Source organism: Gracilinanus agilis, chromosome 2, assembly GCF_016433145.1.
Source record: "Gracilinanus agilis isolate LMUSP501 chromosome 2, AgileGrace, whole genome shotgun sequence".
NCBI classification, from domain to species: domain Eukaryota; kingdom Metazoa; phylum Chordata; class Mammalia; order Didelphimorphia; family Didelphidae; genus Gracilinanus; species Gracilinanus agilis.
Genome location: NC_058131.1, coordinates 353,831,179 through 353,848,019, shown reverse-complemented (window position 1 = coordinate 353,848,019; position 16,841 = coordinate 353,831,179). Strand labels below are relative to the sequence as shown.

The following is a 16,841-nucleotide window of genomic DNA, read 5'->3' as shown; positions in this document are numbered from 1 at the left end:
AAAAAGGGACAGGTTCCTTCTTTCCCATCTTCTTCCAAGACAGTGACAACTATATAGTAGCATTCCACCAGCCCTGGAGAAAATATTATGACGACAGTTTCAGCCAGAACTTAGACCTGAATTATGCCTTTTATATCCAGGTGCCTTTGGAAACCCTAGACAAATGTTACACTCCAGTTCTTAAAAAACAAAAATTCTGGACTTCCAAAGTAGAAGTCAGAAGAAACTGAGCTTGCTTGAGGCTTCCCTAGTCAAAGCTGCTACCTCCTTTTATCTTTCTGGTGTATATTCAAAAAGGCTTTGATCAAACTTAGTTCCTTGTCAATGTCTCTTACCATCTGCATCTTTTATCAACAGAATCTTACAGAAGAATCATAGAATTTAGGAACTGAAGAGATCAGATAGTCCAATCTCCTCACATTAAAAGCGAAGCCTAAAGTTAGTAACTTTCCTAAGTACACCTGAGGCAACAAGCAGAACCAGGATTCAAATCTAGGTCCCCTGACTCCAAGGTCAAGGAGTGCTCTCCCCATTATCCTTGGCCTCCTCTCTCCTATACCTTGAACTTTTTTTTTCCTATTGCATTATGCTTTTATCATCCTTAGAAGCAAAAATTCTGCTAGGATACGGGATGAAGTTTGGGCCACATTTCTGCTCTAAATATTGGAAGCACCAGTGGTACAACTCGACATGAGCAAATCAGAGACACTCTCTGCTGCCTCTGTAAAACTCTGGCTAATACTAAGCAGAGTCAAGTTCATTTCCAACTGATTGACAGACATTCCCACTGGCTAGTGTGTGAAGAGAAAATGACTATACATAACAAGAGCCCTGTGAGGTTGAACAAATAACTGATTTCAGAACATTCTTACTTAATGGAAAAATACTGCTAGGAATGGCCATCTAGAATTCTACCTGGTGTTAGGACTGTTGAGGAAGCAAGTAGATGGCAGAATACTTCAGATGGATGAAGCTTCTTAGGAATAAAGCTCAGAGGAAAGAGAGGCCTGAAAAGTTCAAGGGAGTAACTATGGAGACTGTTTTGGAATGTACAATGCACACTAACTGACCTAAGATCAAGAATATTGGTGACAAGCCACAGCCAATGATGCATTCAATTCTGAAATACGTGATCTGTGATTCCTTTTCTCTAAAACTAGTATGTCTAACATCAGGAACCATAAACAAAGGAAGGAAAGGAAAACCTTATTGCTTCAGTTTCATAGAAACATACATAAATATATTTCAATTTTCTTTTAACTATAAGCAATTTCAAACAAGCAATTAGAAAACACAAATTCTATACATTGTTTCCGTATACAGATCATAGAAAACATTTTTTAAAAGATTTGAATAGTTGTGCTGGTAATGACAAAGGTATGGCCTGACCGAGACCAGTAAGTAGAGAAAGAATTGTAGTGGGGCTATAGAAAGAAGTCCAGCCACATATTTTTTACAGGGATCTGTCAATCTTCCATTGCAAGAAGCTCAAGTTTTTCTCCTTTTTCCTCTGTTTGCTTTGGTCCGTTTCCGACTGCCAGGTCGGACGGAAAGTTGTTTTTTAAAGTCCACCAGGCAATCCTTGGCTTCCGAAATAGAAACAAAAGACTTGATGGGAGAGTCATTCAAATTAAAGGAGCTCTGGACTCTTCTGCTACAATCTGCATTCTCCATTTCTGAATGGGGATACCTGATAAGAAGAGGGAAATGAACAAATTCAAAGGAGTCCAAAGAATCATCAGCAGATTTTCTCAGCTGATCTCCATCCCAATTTCGTGGCCAACTAAGTTTTAGAAATCCTTTTTCTGTATTAGTCCTGAGGCTTATGATACATGCTCATAAGACTAGTTAACTCAAGTTAACTTGTAAAATAACTTTATATAAGGAGTATCTTAAAAGCTTCTTCAGAAATAAATACTGGGCACCTTCAAGACATGCATGACACAGGTATATTTTGTAAATATTTCCTCTAGTATCTACTTATGATGTGGAGTTGATGCCTGCTTTTCCTTTCTACAATGACTATTCAGAGAATCAGGAAAAGGAAGCCTAAGCTGTCATGCTCTGCCTTTGGATAGATAAAAAAGTTCCAAATGTCAATCCATATATTTAGAAAGCAAATTAAGTAGGAGCCCCCCATTTTCTAAAGAAAGTCTCCAAAGATAGGCATTGATGCCACCACAGAATAGCACCTGACACTTGCCCACTGAGGCTGCCCATTATCTTGCCTTTGCTCACACTGTTCTCCCTGCCTGACATGCCCTCACTCTCCTCTCTTCACTGGATCTATTTTTCTCTATCCTTTAAAATACAACTCAAATGCCACCCCCTCCATAAAACCTTATTCCCTAAAGTTAATGACTTTTTCTCAATGACTTTGCAGAGCATTTTACTTGAAATTCTCTAATGTAGTTATCATGGAACACTATATGTTATAGTTATACATGTTTCTCTCTTATTCCCTTCCTAGAATGTAAGCTTCACAAGAAGATTGATGGATCTTATCTAAGCTTTATTATCTCCCCAGGATCAAGCACAACACTCTGCACAGACAGGTATTTGATAAACAATTGTTCAACAAATGTCACATCTAAGGATCCACTATATCAGTGGTTCCCAAACTTTTTTGGCCTACCGCCCCCCTTCCAGAAAAAATATTACTTAGCCCCCTGGAAATTAATTTTTTTAAAATTTTAATAGCAATTAATAGGAAAGATAAATGCACCTGTGGCCATCACCGCCCCCCCCATCGCTGCAGCACCCACCAGGGGGCGGTAGTGCTCACTTTGGGAATCACTGCACTATATGAATCTCAGACTTCAGGTCTCTCAAAGCTACATCTCCTTTTGACCCAAATTCCCAAGCTCTGCTAACCCATAGTCAAAAGTCTAAGGCTACACTTTAAATCTTTCTCTACTTTTACGTAATATCTGTTTTGTTTGGATTATGAACTCTGTACCAGACCCACTTGAACCACAAAGACACGTCCAGCTCTGTGGTGCTTTCTCCATTACCAATGTGTATAAGTAGAAAGATGTTATATCAAATAAACAGCGTAACCAGGTCTGTATTTCCCATGGTCTCAAAGTTCTAAAGCAGTCTTGCATTCACCTGAAAGCTTCTCCTTCTGATGCCACCTCTGTCTTCATATCAATGTCTGTGACGAGAGGAAAAAAAGAACTTGGATTTTCTACCAAACTATGCTTCAGATCACAAAATTCAATGTTAAATACTCTATTCTGTATTTCTCCAATAAGTTAGAAGTACTTGCATCTGATTTCATATTTGGTGGGTAGAAATAAATTAGGTGAAGCACCCAGAGAAACTGGATGATTCAGTATATATTGATATTTGATCAAAAACTCCTTGGCCACCTGTATCCTCTATGAGAAAACTTCCTAGTAAGATTAGATTAGGGCTCTGATCTAATATCTACCAGGACATATATAAACTGAGCACAAGGCATTATGAGAATCAATCAGAATGTTTGAATGCCAAGTTTCCCCTACAGTTTGTGTGGAAAAAAGTGTACATATCTTTCCCATACATTCCAGAAAAGTGCTTACTCAAGTTTACAAGGTTTTGCTAACCCCACTAAAGAGTTGAAAATGAAATAGCAGAGAAGGAGATAGAGCTGCCTTCCTTAGGGTAATATCTGAGCTTTGGAACAGAACTCAAAGATCAAGTCTGAACCATCATTTCACAAAAGAAACTGGAGAAGCAATTCAACTGGAATTTAGAAATGAGAATTCCAAGTCTGAATCTAGTTTTCTTTCCTCTACACTACTCTTAATTTGGAATGAGCCTAAAGGTTTAAGTGTCTGGGCCAAACTGTCACCTACATAACTCTGAGGAATGGCTAGGGCTTCAATCTCATAGTCTTTATAAGAAAACAGTTTGGGCTTCTTTAGTGAAAGTGGCTCTATGCTCACCTGCAGACTTATTTTCAGATTGCTCCAACAAGCTGAGGAGTCGGCCTCCATTCTTATCTCCTTCCTATGACAGAAAAGACAGAAGTCACATTCTTGCAGAATAAGTCACAATGCTACTCAGTTCCTAAAATATGACCCTGTTAACTCAGATCACACTTTTCTCTGAAGGTAGAAAAAACTGTGGGACAGTTCCAGGAATAACATTTTGCTTTCTAGCAAATGGGAGCACAAAAATAAGAAGGCAAACAATCGATGTTGTAAGAATGACAAGTATAAAATATTCAAAGAATATAAAGTAATGAATTGTGAAGAAAGCAGATTTAAAAAAATAAAATAGAAAATAGATTCAAAAGATTGACCTATAATCTGACTCCAATTATTTAAATTAAGGCATTACACCGAAATAAAAATCAGGACAATTTACCTTAAAGGTAAAGCATATAATTGCTTTCCTTTTAACAAATATATATGTATGTATGTATGTATGTGTGTGTGTATATATATATGGCATCGCAAGCAGGGATGATTAGAACACAGCTGAGTCAAGCAAAATATTTTCCAAGGTCAGAGATCCTATTCAGATTGGCAGTCATCCATTCACTGTCAATGACCAGAGTTGAAAATTTGTACAGAACTAGCCCAACATGACTATCTCAAAGAGCATCAGGTCTATAGAAGACTTGGGAGGTTAAGATCCTAAGTTCAAGGTAGTAAATGCACACCTTGAAGCCAAAAGAACTAATCAGCCCCACAGAATGGGAATTCTCCTTTAGACCCTGGCATACAACACATCTTCATGCAGTGACTTTCTTAAAGGGTGTCTTTTACCTCACATGCTAGATAGATGCCCACATTTTGCTCTTTGCTCTAAGATGGTATTCTCAATTAGAATCTAGAATCTGGAAAAAGGTCTATCATCTAATCTTTAATCATGACTATCTGCACACTCTTCCCAATTCCCAGTCAAGACCCAACCATCTGATAGTTCAGAAGCATCAGCACTGAGGACTGGATCCTCACTTGGGTATCTCTCTTTTCTTCTCAGGTACTCTGACTCTTCTGTATGTTTTAGTGCTCTAACTAGAAATCAAGACAGATGGTTCCAAGATAAAAAAACAACACAATATGGCCTTAACCAAAAAGAATGCACAGGTATAATGATAAAGTAAACCCTGACCTCACCTAACCCAGCACATACCTTTGTGTTCTTCTGCCTCTCACTTTTTCCTTCAGAATCTGAAGGTCGTCCATTGTCTCTTTCCAGTTTGTTTCCTTGATCATCTGTTGCAATCTGAAGGCAGAAGTCTACATGACTTGGATACTCTTTGAAAGGAACCAGGGATTTGCAGAGGTAACATTTCTCAATCCTATCCAACCAGGAGAAAAGAAAAGCAGTTTTAGTATTCTGTTGTGCCTCTGAGCTCTTGGCTATGTCTCAAATGGTGTTTTTACTTCTCCAAGTTATTCCACAGAGAAGACATGTCTAGCAATGCAGATTTGCTCAGCAGGATCACCAATAAAACTAACCCGACGCCAATCAAAAGGACTGAGTGATTAGCAGTTTTCCCTGGCTGTTCCTCTGTACCCTGCTGCTGCAGCAGTGGGATGGTAATGAAATCAGCTCTTCTAACTATCTCAAACAATGCTGATTGCTCTTCAGACATAAAACATTCTGTCAAACTCTGCTGAAATTAAGTGTTATGTTTTTTTCAAAAGAGAGTTAAAATTTCGACAAAAAAAGGAGCAAGCACATTAAATCAAGACGACATTTTACTGGGGGTGGATGTACTCTTCTGATTAGTAAATCAACTCTATGTGCTTACTTCATTTCACAACCTGCATCATCAACTAAGAAGTTCCCCCAAACTCCTAGTTCAGATGGAAAGCTCTACATAATTTTAATATCTACCATATATTTGTTTCTTTCTGTCTTATTCTAACTGCCTGCAGCTTTGAGAGTAGTTAAGGCTAGAGACTGAGGAGAAAGCTGAGCCCATAAAATAATCTAACCAGGGCATCAAGGAGGGAAACCGTGTATGGGGAAAACATCATATTAAAGCTAAAGGAATAAGGGTCTTGTTTCTTGGAAGCTAAGAAGAAAATCCACATTTAACAATGCTGTTAAACAGTATGGTGCCAAATAATTCTAAATAAAGCCTCTCTTGGGCCTAATGCTATGAATTTTTCTTTCTAGTCACTTGTGTTCTAGTCACTTATTATATAGTAATAAGTAACTGAGATATAGTAGAGAAATGTTACTAAAGCAGTTTGTGGACTCCCTTCTTTGAATATGTTTTTAAGAAGGACAGATACTCAATTACCTGTCCATTGCACAGTATCTTCCAAGTGCAGGCCCTTAAGAAGAGTTTGTTCTGTTCCAGAGACTTTATTTTATTTTTTTTTAATTTAAATTTTGAATATTTCCCCATAGTTACATGTTTCATGTTCTTTCCCTCTCCCTCAAACCCCCTAATCCCACCCCTTAGCTGATGCATAATTCCACTGGGTTTTACATGTATCATTGATCAAGACCTAATTTCATATTATTGATAGTTGGACTAGAGTTATCGTTTAGTGTCTACATCCCCAATAATATCCCCATCAGCCCATGTGATCAAGCAGTTGTTTTTCTTCTGTGTTTCTCCTCCCACAGTTCTTCCTCTGAATGCAGCTAGTTTTCTTTCTCATAAGGCCCTCAGCCTTGCTCTGGATCCTAACATTGCTGCTAGTAGAGAACTCCATTATATTCGATTGTACCACAGTGTATCAGTCTCTGAACCAGAGACTTTAGATCTAACACTTGTGTCTTCATGCTAAATATTTTTGCCTTTTAATTAACCACTATGATAACATTAGTAATATCCCAACTATTTCCAGGGAAGGCCATTTGCTAATAGCCCCTTCTTTAGGATGTTTTTAGTCCAATTTATTTCACTGTACAATCTTTTGCAACCCAGCTCTCAACTCCAGAATGGGAAAATGGCCCACACTTTTCTGATAGCATGAGGCTCCTCACATGAATATAAACTCACAGCAAACAGGAGCCTAAAAGTGATATAGGAGTGAGGTGAATGAGTAGCAGTTTTTTCCCCCTAAATCTGATTTTTTGGTATTTTCTTGAGTTCTGAAGAAGGGCAATGGGGCCACCTATATAGATGCCAATTGGAATGAAGAAAAAGAACTTCAACTCTCCAAAGAATGCAGTGACTGACACACTACAGAAGCACAGTTAGAAATAGGAATTGGATTCTTCATTGAGTACAAGCTATTTTATAGAAAACAAGAGTGCCAAGAATGCAGCATACCTACTTACTTGTCAATGTCTAGGGATGGCTGGGTGTCTCTCCTATTGTCACTCTTATTCTTGGCCAGTTTCCTTTTCCGAGTCAACACTTCCAAAAGAAAAGAAAACTGTTAGGTTGTAGGAGATTTTGCACCTTTTCCTGCAATGCTATGGTGTTTCACTGAATGTTTTGCAAGATGCCCAAGAAAGAATTTGAAGAAAATTCTGTATAAGGGGGCCCTATTCAAATTCTGTTCCTCTAGGAAAGAATGCCGTACACGAAGCCACTATTTCTACTATGTGGAGTATAACACCTGCACCATACAAATTGAGGTGGCTATGTGATCCTATGAAAAGTCTAACCTTCCTCCCATTCATTAACTTTGGGGGTATGAAGAGTCAAACCAATCTACTCAAGGGGCCAACCCGATATTCTAGCCCTTCTGAGAAAGGTCTTTTTGATAACAACCCACCTGGGGTCGACTGATCCAGGGAAAATAAACAGTGGTGTTAATTTAAATAGTTTGAAAGTTAACTATTCCTCTCTTTCCCCTGCCCCCTTCCCCTCACCATGCCACTAAGATGTTGCAATGCAGGCTAATGAGAGCACTTTAGCATTTTTTTTCATTTACTCATTCAATAGACATTAATTATCTACAGTTTGCAAAGACTTGTTCTGGATGCTACTGGAGACACTAAATTTAGAGAAGTCAGTCCCTGTTCTCATGAAGCAGCAAAGAGATACAACATAACCACAGAAAATCACAAGACACTATATTAGGTCATTTCTACATTACAGAGATGCTGACCAGAAGAGTCATAGAAAGTTTTATGGAGGAATTGAGACGAGTTTTAAAGGATGGGCAAACATTCATGAGGCAAAGAACGAGTAAGAGGACATTCCAGTGATAAGAAAAACAGACACAGAGAAGTGGAGTGTGTATTGAGGGAAGAGGGATTCCAGTTTGGCTGATATAGGAAGCATGGAGGCAAAAAATATAAGATAAGGCTAGAAAGGTGAGAGTGAGGTAGAGGCAGGGGCATCAAAATGTACAATACCTTGAATGCCCTGATAAAAGAGCCTAAATGTTGAAATGGGAAGCATCTAAGGCTTCTGCATAGATGTCATTGACTATATATCAAGTGCTTGTCCAATCTCTGCATGAAAATATCTAATAATAGGGTCCTATCACCTTCTAAGGCAGCTTATGATTTTTTAAAATCACCGTCATATCACAGTACCTGACACAGAAGTTTAAGGACTTTCTTTGACTGACTGATTTGACTGATTGAAAGGAGTAACAAGTTGAAGCAAGAAGGCATGTTAGTGGGTTACATAATATTCCACACCTTTACTAGGTTAATGGCATAAGAGGAGAGGATGAGGACAAATGTTCCAACATCTATCTTGGAGCTAAAATGAATAAGACTTGGTAACTTGAATATGAGAAGGAAAAGTCAAAGACAAAACCAAAATTATGCATCTGGGGAAGAGGGTGGATTAGGGAGCCTATGCTCAGATACATCTAGTGATGGGTGGGGAGCTTACTATTTCATTCCATTTTTGGACGGTTGTGTTAGGAACTTCTACCTTCTATTAAGTTGAAAACTACCTCTATCCAACCCACAAATCTATTCTAACTGAATCCCACTGGAGTCATATAGAAGAATGATATTTCTTCTTCATTGTGACAGCTCATCAGATATCTGAAGATAGCCATCTAAATTTTTCCTTGTCTAGTTTTTTCATTTGCTGTCCATGTGATGGAGTTTCTAGGTCTTTAGCCTTGCCAGTAGCCCTACTTCAGGAATAATTCAATTTGCCAATGTTCTTCTTATAATGTGGTACCAAAACAAAATGAAATATTCTGGATTTGATCTTAGCTGTGCAGATCACTATTAGATAATGACTTTCCTTGCCTTGGGCTCTAGGCTTCTATTAACGCGTTCTAAGCCCACAGTAGCTTCACTATCGTTTTAGTTCACATCACACTGAGCTAAATATTTCCCAAAATGTGTTTAAGCACTAGGTTTTTTGAACCTAAATTGAAGACTTTACATTTACCATTGTTAAATTTCAACTTGAACTAAATTTCAAGGCCCAGAATTCCAGCCTGTTAAAATAATTTAAAATCTTAATTCTATCATTTAACATTAGCTATCCTCCCCTCGGTTTGTGTCAAACAAAAGAATAACAAAAATATACAACAATGGGATAAGCAGTTGCAGCAAAATCTTAAGTGTATATACCTTGTGTGTAAGAAATGGCATAAAAGACAAAAGAATATACATTACCAAAAAAGAAGGCAAGCTGGTCATGTGTCAAGAGTGAAGGACAATAATGAATGTTACACTGATTATCCATGAAATATTAAAAGAAAAACAGGAAGGCCTCAAGTAAGTTGAGCATAGTAGGTGCATAGTAAATATTAGTTATCATATATTATTCATTTTCAGAAAAAGTGGAAGAAAAAAATCATAGTAATTCAGAGGTCATCTATCAAATAAATTTCTCAACAGGAATCCCCTTCACAAAATTCCTGGCAAGTGCTAATCTAATCTGTGTGAAAATATCTAGTTATGGAGGCTCACCACCTTTTATGGCAGTTCATTCTACTTTTGGACAAATGTAATTACTTAAAAGTGTTTTTATCTATATTGAGCCCAAATCTGCCTCTCCATACCATGTTCCACCCACTAGCTTCTACACTTTTGCCATCTGGGTTCGAGAAGAAAGAAAAAGCAAGAAGTAGCTGCTACCTGAACTGGTGTTAGAAGCACACACATACTCATAAGGTGATGGATCCACTGAAGTATAAAAAAAAAAAAAAAGCTTCTATGTCTTCATCTAAGTAATATAGATAAAATCCAAACAGGACAAGGTCAAGAATAAAATCTACTAGCTACAGCTAGTAATTTTAACTCAGGCTAACATGGATCCATTCATCAACATTCTTTGGGCACCAATTATTTTCAAATACAATAAAATTGTATTAACCTCTGGCCATACTTCACCACTGGACCAAAGGATGACATAAGACTGACAAATATTTAGCTTAAATTAATCCTTTGAGACTGTACATTCTGCTAATGCTAAGCATTAAAAAACTATTCTGTTTTCAACCAGAAGCATTAAAGAAATATTCAGGAATCAATCTGCAGGAAGAAATGGAAAAATTTGCTATTTGCCCACTGCACCAAGTCTACCATGTGAATGATGTCAGATATTAAGATAGTCAACAAAATTCTGGCTGATACTTTAAGTCCAAATTTAACTGCTACTCTCCGAGATATCACCACAAGGAATACAAGCTTGAAAAACACAGTGGCACTCTATGAAAACAAGGGTCTCCTTAGTTCTAGAAGCTATACTAGATATCATGATGCAGGCTCTGGTATAGAGGAAGATACAGACACAATGTATCAGGGTTAGAGCATGTAGACCAAACCTTCAGTTCTGCTGAATTGCTCTGCCTGGATAGAAAAAAAAGAAGAAAACCGTGGTAGTGACTGTTAATTATTACTCTTAGGCCAATCCTGCTGCTTCATAGAACTTTGTCTTCTAAGCCTACAATCTTCTTCTGCTTGCAGAGGAGTCCTTTCCCTGGCAGCCTATACCCTTGGCAACAGAGACACACTTCCTAGCACTTGGATCGAATTTCTTGGCTTCCACTGAATTTACTCCTTTTTAGTCCTAGCAACTTTGTTCCAGGTTGAAAGGAATAAAACACCTTCTCTTGTATACCTCAGCACTGTGTACACCTCTCCCCCAATACATAAGCCTAGAATGTACTCTTTTCCCACCCAATTTCTACCCATTCAAGACTCAGCTTAAGTTCCACAATTCCTATATGAAACTTTCTCCAATCACACCACCTTACACTGATATGACTCACAGTATGGTGAGTAGAAAAATAACTCTGAAGGCAGAGGCCTGGGTTCAAAACCTCTAACATCTACTACAAGATGGACTTTAAGGTCACTTCCAAATCTAAGCCTATGGTCTCTTTTTTGCTGAACTCCTATTTCAATTTAACACTTATTAACTTCTATTTCACAACTGAGTATAATTATATCTTAACTGTACAGTCTAAGCTACAACTATATTGCAGGAACCATGGAACTATATATAGAAAATACTAAATAAATATCCATGTGTGTTTACTCATATGGCAAGCTAATGTGCAAGAAACAGTGGAAGAATGTATAGGAGATGATTGTAAGTGGTTATTAGTTGATAATGTTTAATATTAATTGCAACTTGCAAGGTAGAGCATCCTGGGTAGTAGTAACTTATCTAGATTTCCCATGGAAGCTCACTCTCATCTTATGATGAAAACTATTATAAATGCCTTCATAAATACTACTAAATCAGCATTTGGAATCTGCTTATAGGTAGACATCTAGGTTTCTAATTTTAAAAAAAAAATCCCTAAATGATCTTATCAGCCATTCCTGAGTTTGGTGAGCCAAGAGGACAAAGTATTAGAACTTTTGCTGCTGCCTTATTTCACAGTTTTATCAACAAGACAAGGGACAAAAAAAGCAAAAGAAGAGGATAGCAATGTGAATAGAACATAGCAGTTTATCCCAAAGGGCATTTATATTTTAATATAGGCTGCTAGTAGTATAGTGGATAGAGTATTAAGTATGAAGTCAGGAAGACCTGAGTTCAAATATGGCCTCCGACACTTACTAATTGTAAGATCCCAGGCAGGCCACTAAACCCCATTTGCCTCAGTTTCCTCATCTGTCAGATAAGTTGGAGAAGGAAATAGCAAACCACTACAGTATCTTTGCCAAGAAAACCCCAAATGGAGTCACAAAGAGACAAATATGATAGAAACAATATTGATACCATCACCACCACAATGGAGAAGTGGTCCTCTGGGAAGTCTTGCCACTGGCAGTCTAATTTTCCTCAGAAACCCTCTCCAGTAGAGTTTGACATTCTGGAAAGCATCTTGATTTAACCTGACCTTGATGACAGGTAGTTCAGAATTAGTACTCACTACACTAAATTTGTGCTGGGCATCAGTTTTAAAAAATAGGTTTAACAATTTTTAGCATTTAACTATAAGTATAGGTTTTTATACAGAACATAGAGATAAACAGGTGATTTAAGCAATCTATAAGAGTTATTCGTAGTCTAAACAAAGCAGAAGCTTAGCTTCCATGCCCCTACTCCTCACCAGACAGGCAATCAAAAAGTGGAAGCATATGTTTGAACAACAAAGATATGGAATCAAAGAGGTTTCAGGAGTATCATCAATTACTTAAATTGAGAGAGAAATCACAGGATAATAGATTTTAAGCTGGGAGAGACTTTAAAGGTTATCTAATTCAATTTCTTTATTTTACAGATGAGGAAACTGAGATCTAGACATGGGAAGTTACTTGCCAAGATCAATCTAGGTTGTGACAGACCTGGGATTTGAACTCAAGGCATAGGTTTCCCAATCCAACATTCTTTGCTGCCTATTTTCAGAGGAATGTTTAGAAAAAAAATCAATATTCAGACCTTTTTTTTCAGTCTATAAATGTGGCTACAACCCTTCATAACAGAATGTAAAGTTAAAATAGTGATACAGTATTTGGAGGATGGCCTTGTCATAAGTGTTTCTAAATTTACAGGTAAAACCACTAAAGGGATGAGTGAGTAGCAAGAATAGATAGATGGAGAGACAAGAATAGGCAACATGTGAAAATGACATGAAGGTGAGAAGTTTTTAATCTTAAGATGCATTAACAAAATACATCATCCAAAAGATAAAGTGACAATAGTTCCACACTGTTCTGCCCTGGGCAGATCAAATCTAGAGTACTCTATTCCAGCTATAAGGTGTCATATTTTAGCAAGAACACTGACAAACTGGAATACAATTAGGAGAGTGAAAGAACGTAAAACCATAAGTGACATGAACAACTGGAAGAACTGGGGATATTTAGAGTCTAGAGAAGAAAAAAAGTTAGCACTTTAAGAATTTAACCGGAGGAGGGAGGTTGCTCATCTGTAAAATTAAGGGCTTGGCCTAAGATGACTCTTCCTACCTCTAGAGGTAAGAGCCTATAAAAAGATCAGCCTTGTTCTGCCTTGGCCCCAAAGGGCAAAAGAAGAAACAATGGGTAGTTGTGCAGAAAGGCAGATTTTGGCTGTAGAAAAGCAAAAACCTCCTAACAGTGTTGTTCAAAAGGGAAATGAACTTCTTTGAATTAATATGTGGGGGGGACTCTTCTAGAGGTTCAAATAAGATTAAATGACTTCTGAAGATCCTCTTTACTCTGGATTTCTCTAAATACTGTTTCCTAGATTTAGACTCAAAAGATCATTCTATCAACCTAAATTAAATGTTTCGAAAGATTGATCTACATAAAGTCCCAGAAAGAAGTGCTTTCTGCCTCTTTAGTGAGTAGTAATAGATTACCACCTAAACTCAATCCACAAAATTTTATTACTACCTCTCCAGAGAAATGTGGATTTTTAACACACACAAAAAAGGAGAATATACTTGTCAGCACTCCAAAAAAGAATAAGCAAGCCAAAAAGACAAAAACATAGTGCATCCTCTCAAGCCTGTTTCAAAGTTTCATTAATGATATATATACTCTTGGAAGAATAGTTTGTGTACATTTCATGGTTGCTACAGTTTCAGAATAGATTTTTCTTTCTTTTGGAGGGTTTGGAAAGTGGGAGAGGAATTTGAATAGGAACAAAAAGGCTCCCAGACCCTTTAACCCCACTCAGAATGTAGGAATTAAGACTTCTCAAGTGATGTACTTCGAATGCTCTGCTCTTCCACTTACTCTACAGTGTTCCTGAAGTCAGCTGTGTCAATGCAAATTTCAGCAAGGACTCAGCAATTCTTACTGCAAAGACAAATCTAATCGCTGAGAAATACTTACAGATCTTCTTAAGGTCTATGAAGAAAGAGTCAGTATGTGAAAAATCCAACTAACTTTAAAAGTCCCAAGCAATCTAAGGAATTATTGAATTGTAAAGCTTTCTGTTTAATCAAACACTTTCAAAGAAAGTCATTCTTTTTAGGTTTAAAAGACACAGCTAGAATTATGCAGCAGAATCAGTTTAAAAGTCATCGTAGCAATCTACAGTTTATAAACTATTTCCTCAACAACCACTCTGTGAGGTAGGCAGTTCAAGAACAATTCTTGTCTACTTTATAGAGGAAGAATTTGAAGGTCAGAGAAATGCTCAGAAGCAGAAGAGCCAACATGCAAGTGCAGCCATCTTTTTGCTATATATAACATTGTGGGGCTTATGAAAAAGGTTTATGATTTGATGTTCAACAATAATTTGGGGGGATGTATCCCCTCTATAAGAGAAGTCAAATAAACCAGACACTGAATCTTCTTTCATTAAAAACATTTTTTTAAAAGCATTAATCAAAAATAACAGACATTTTACCTTTCTGGAAAGACGGGGGTAACAGAGAGTGAAGGCAGAATGGAAATGGGACCCTGGTGGCATACAGTGCTGAGCCAAACTCAGACTTGAGTTCAATTCACGTCTCAGATAAATAATAGCTTTGTGACCCTGGATAAGTCACTTAATCTCTGTGTCCCTCAGTTTCATCAACTGTAAAATGAAAATAACATCACCTAACTTCTTGGGTTATTAGGCTTAAATGAGATATTTGTAAATCCCTTAGCACAGTGCCTAGCACAGTAAGTAGGCACTATCAATGCTTACTTCCTTTTCTTTGAGAGAGACTTGGGAATTCGCTTTCCAAATCATTAATACTACCAAGTAATCAGAGAATTAGAAAATGTGCAAGTTAGAAAAAACATATCCTACCTGCCACAGGAAACTGAGGTAGAGAGATAGAGCCTAAAGATAAGACACAGAGAGATTTTTTTTTTATCTTTTTTTTTTTTTTTTTTTTACCCTTGTACTTCGGTGTATTGTCTCATAGGTGGAAGATTGGTAAGGGTGGGCAATGGGGGTCAAGTGACTTGCCCAGGGTCACACAGCTGGGAAGTGGCTGAGGCCGGGTTTGAACCTAGGACCTCCTGTCTCTAGGCCTGGCTCTCACTCCACTGAGCTACCCAGCTGCCCCCTACAGAGAGATTTTTAAAATCTGCATAATGTAAACTCAGTGACTTCTGAATTCCAATAGTGAAATTTCTGTCTTCCATAAAAACTTAATGCTGCTAAATATGTGATTTTAGATAGTACTAAGAAATGATAGCTAGATAATTCCAGATGATATTAAAAAAATGGGAATATATCTGCCAAGACAAACACAGGAATTATATGAACATAATTCAGAACTCTTTTCACACAAATAAAGTCAAATCTAAATAATCAGAAAAATATTAATTGCTCATGAATAGGCTGAGCTAATAGAATAAAAATGACAATTTTACCTAAATTAATTTATTAAATGCCATACCAATCAAACTACCAAATAATTATTTTAAAGAACTAGAAGAAATAACAAACTTCATCTGAAAGAACAAAAGATCAAGATTATCAAATGAATTAATGAAAAAAAATGTAAAGGAAGGTGGCCTAACAATACCAGATCTCAAACTGTACTATTAAAGTAGTAATCGTCAAAACAGTGTGGTACTGGCTAAGAAATAGAATGGTGAATCAATGGAATAGCTTAGATAACACAAAATACAGGAGTAAATGGCCTTAGCAATCTAGTGTTTGCTAAACCCAAAGATCCCAGCTTTGGGGTTAAGAACTCACTTTGTTGACAAAACCTGCTGGGGAAAATGGAAAACAGTATAGCAGAAACTAGGTATTAACCAGTATCTCACACCCTATATCAAGATAAAGTCAAAGTGGGTATATGATTTAGACATAAATGATGATACTACTATAAGTAAATGATGGGAACATAGAATAGTTTGCCTGGCATATCTATGTAGAAGAGAAGAATTTGTGACCAAAAAGAGACAGAAAGCATTACAAGATATAAAATGAATACTTTTGATCATATTAAATTTAAATTTTTCATACAAACAATACCAATGTAAATTTCTTTGATAAAAGTCTAATTTCTCAAATCTGTAGAGAACTATGTCAAATTTATAAGAATACAAGTTATTCCCTAATTGACAAATGGTCAAAGGACATGAACAAGCAGTTTTCAGATGAAGAAAACAAAGTTATCAATAATCATATGAAAATATGTTCTAAATCACTTGATTAAAAATGCAAATTAAAATAACTCTGAGGTACCATCTAACACCTATCAGATTAGCCAATATAATAGTAAAAGAAAGTGATAAATGTTGGAGGTGATGTGGCAAAATTGGGACACTAAATCACTGTTGGTGAGGTTTGTGAACTGATCCAACTATTCTGGAGGACAATTTAGAACTATGCCCAAAGGGCTATTAAACTGTATATACCTTTTCATCTAACAATACCACTTCTGTATCTAGAAGGAGGGAAAGGATCTACTTGTACAAAAATATTTATATAATTATATTATATATATATTATATATAATAAGTTTTTTTCCTGCTATAATCTTTTTTTATTATTAGACATTTATTAATATTTGTTTTTAACCTGTTTACATACTTTATGCCCCTACTTTCCCCTTCAGCCCCCGCTCTCCCCCCACCCATGGCCAACGCACATTTCCACT

The 16,841-nt window shown here is 36.9% G+C and overlaps 1 protein-coding gene across 1 annotated transcript in view; it reads right to left on the bottom strand.

Moving 5' to 3' along the window:
• Positions 1-507: 507 nt before the first annotated feature.
• Positions 508-16,841, bottom strand: part of UIMC1 (ubiquitin interaction motif containing 1) — a 95,847-nt gene continuing 79,513 nt past the window's right edge. Inside the window, exons 9-13 of the mRNA XM_044659823.1 lie at positions 7,246-7,324; positions 5,131-5,299; positions 3,933-3,996; positions 3,112-3,157; positions 508-1,690 (exon numbers count right to left, since the gene is read on the bottom strand). Of these exons, the coding sequence (XP_044515758.1) occupies positions 1,489-1,690; positions 3,112-3,157; positions 3,933-3,996; positions 5,131-5,299; positions 7,246-7,324 (560 nt within the window). The 3' untranslated portion in view covers positions 508-1,488. The remainder of the gene's footprint in view (positions 1,691-3,111; positions 3,158-3,932; positions 3,997-5,130; positions 5,300-7,245; positions 7,325-16,841) is intronic.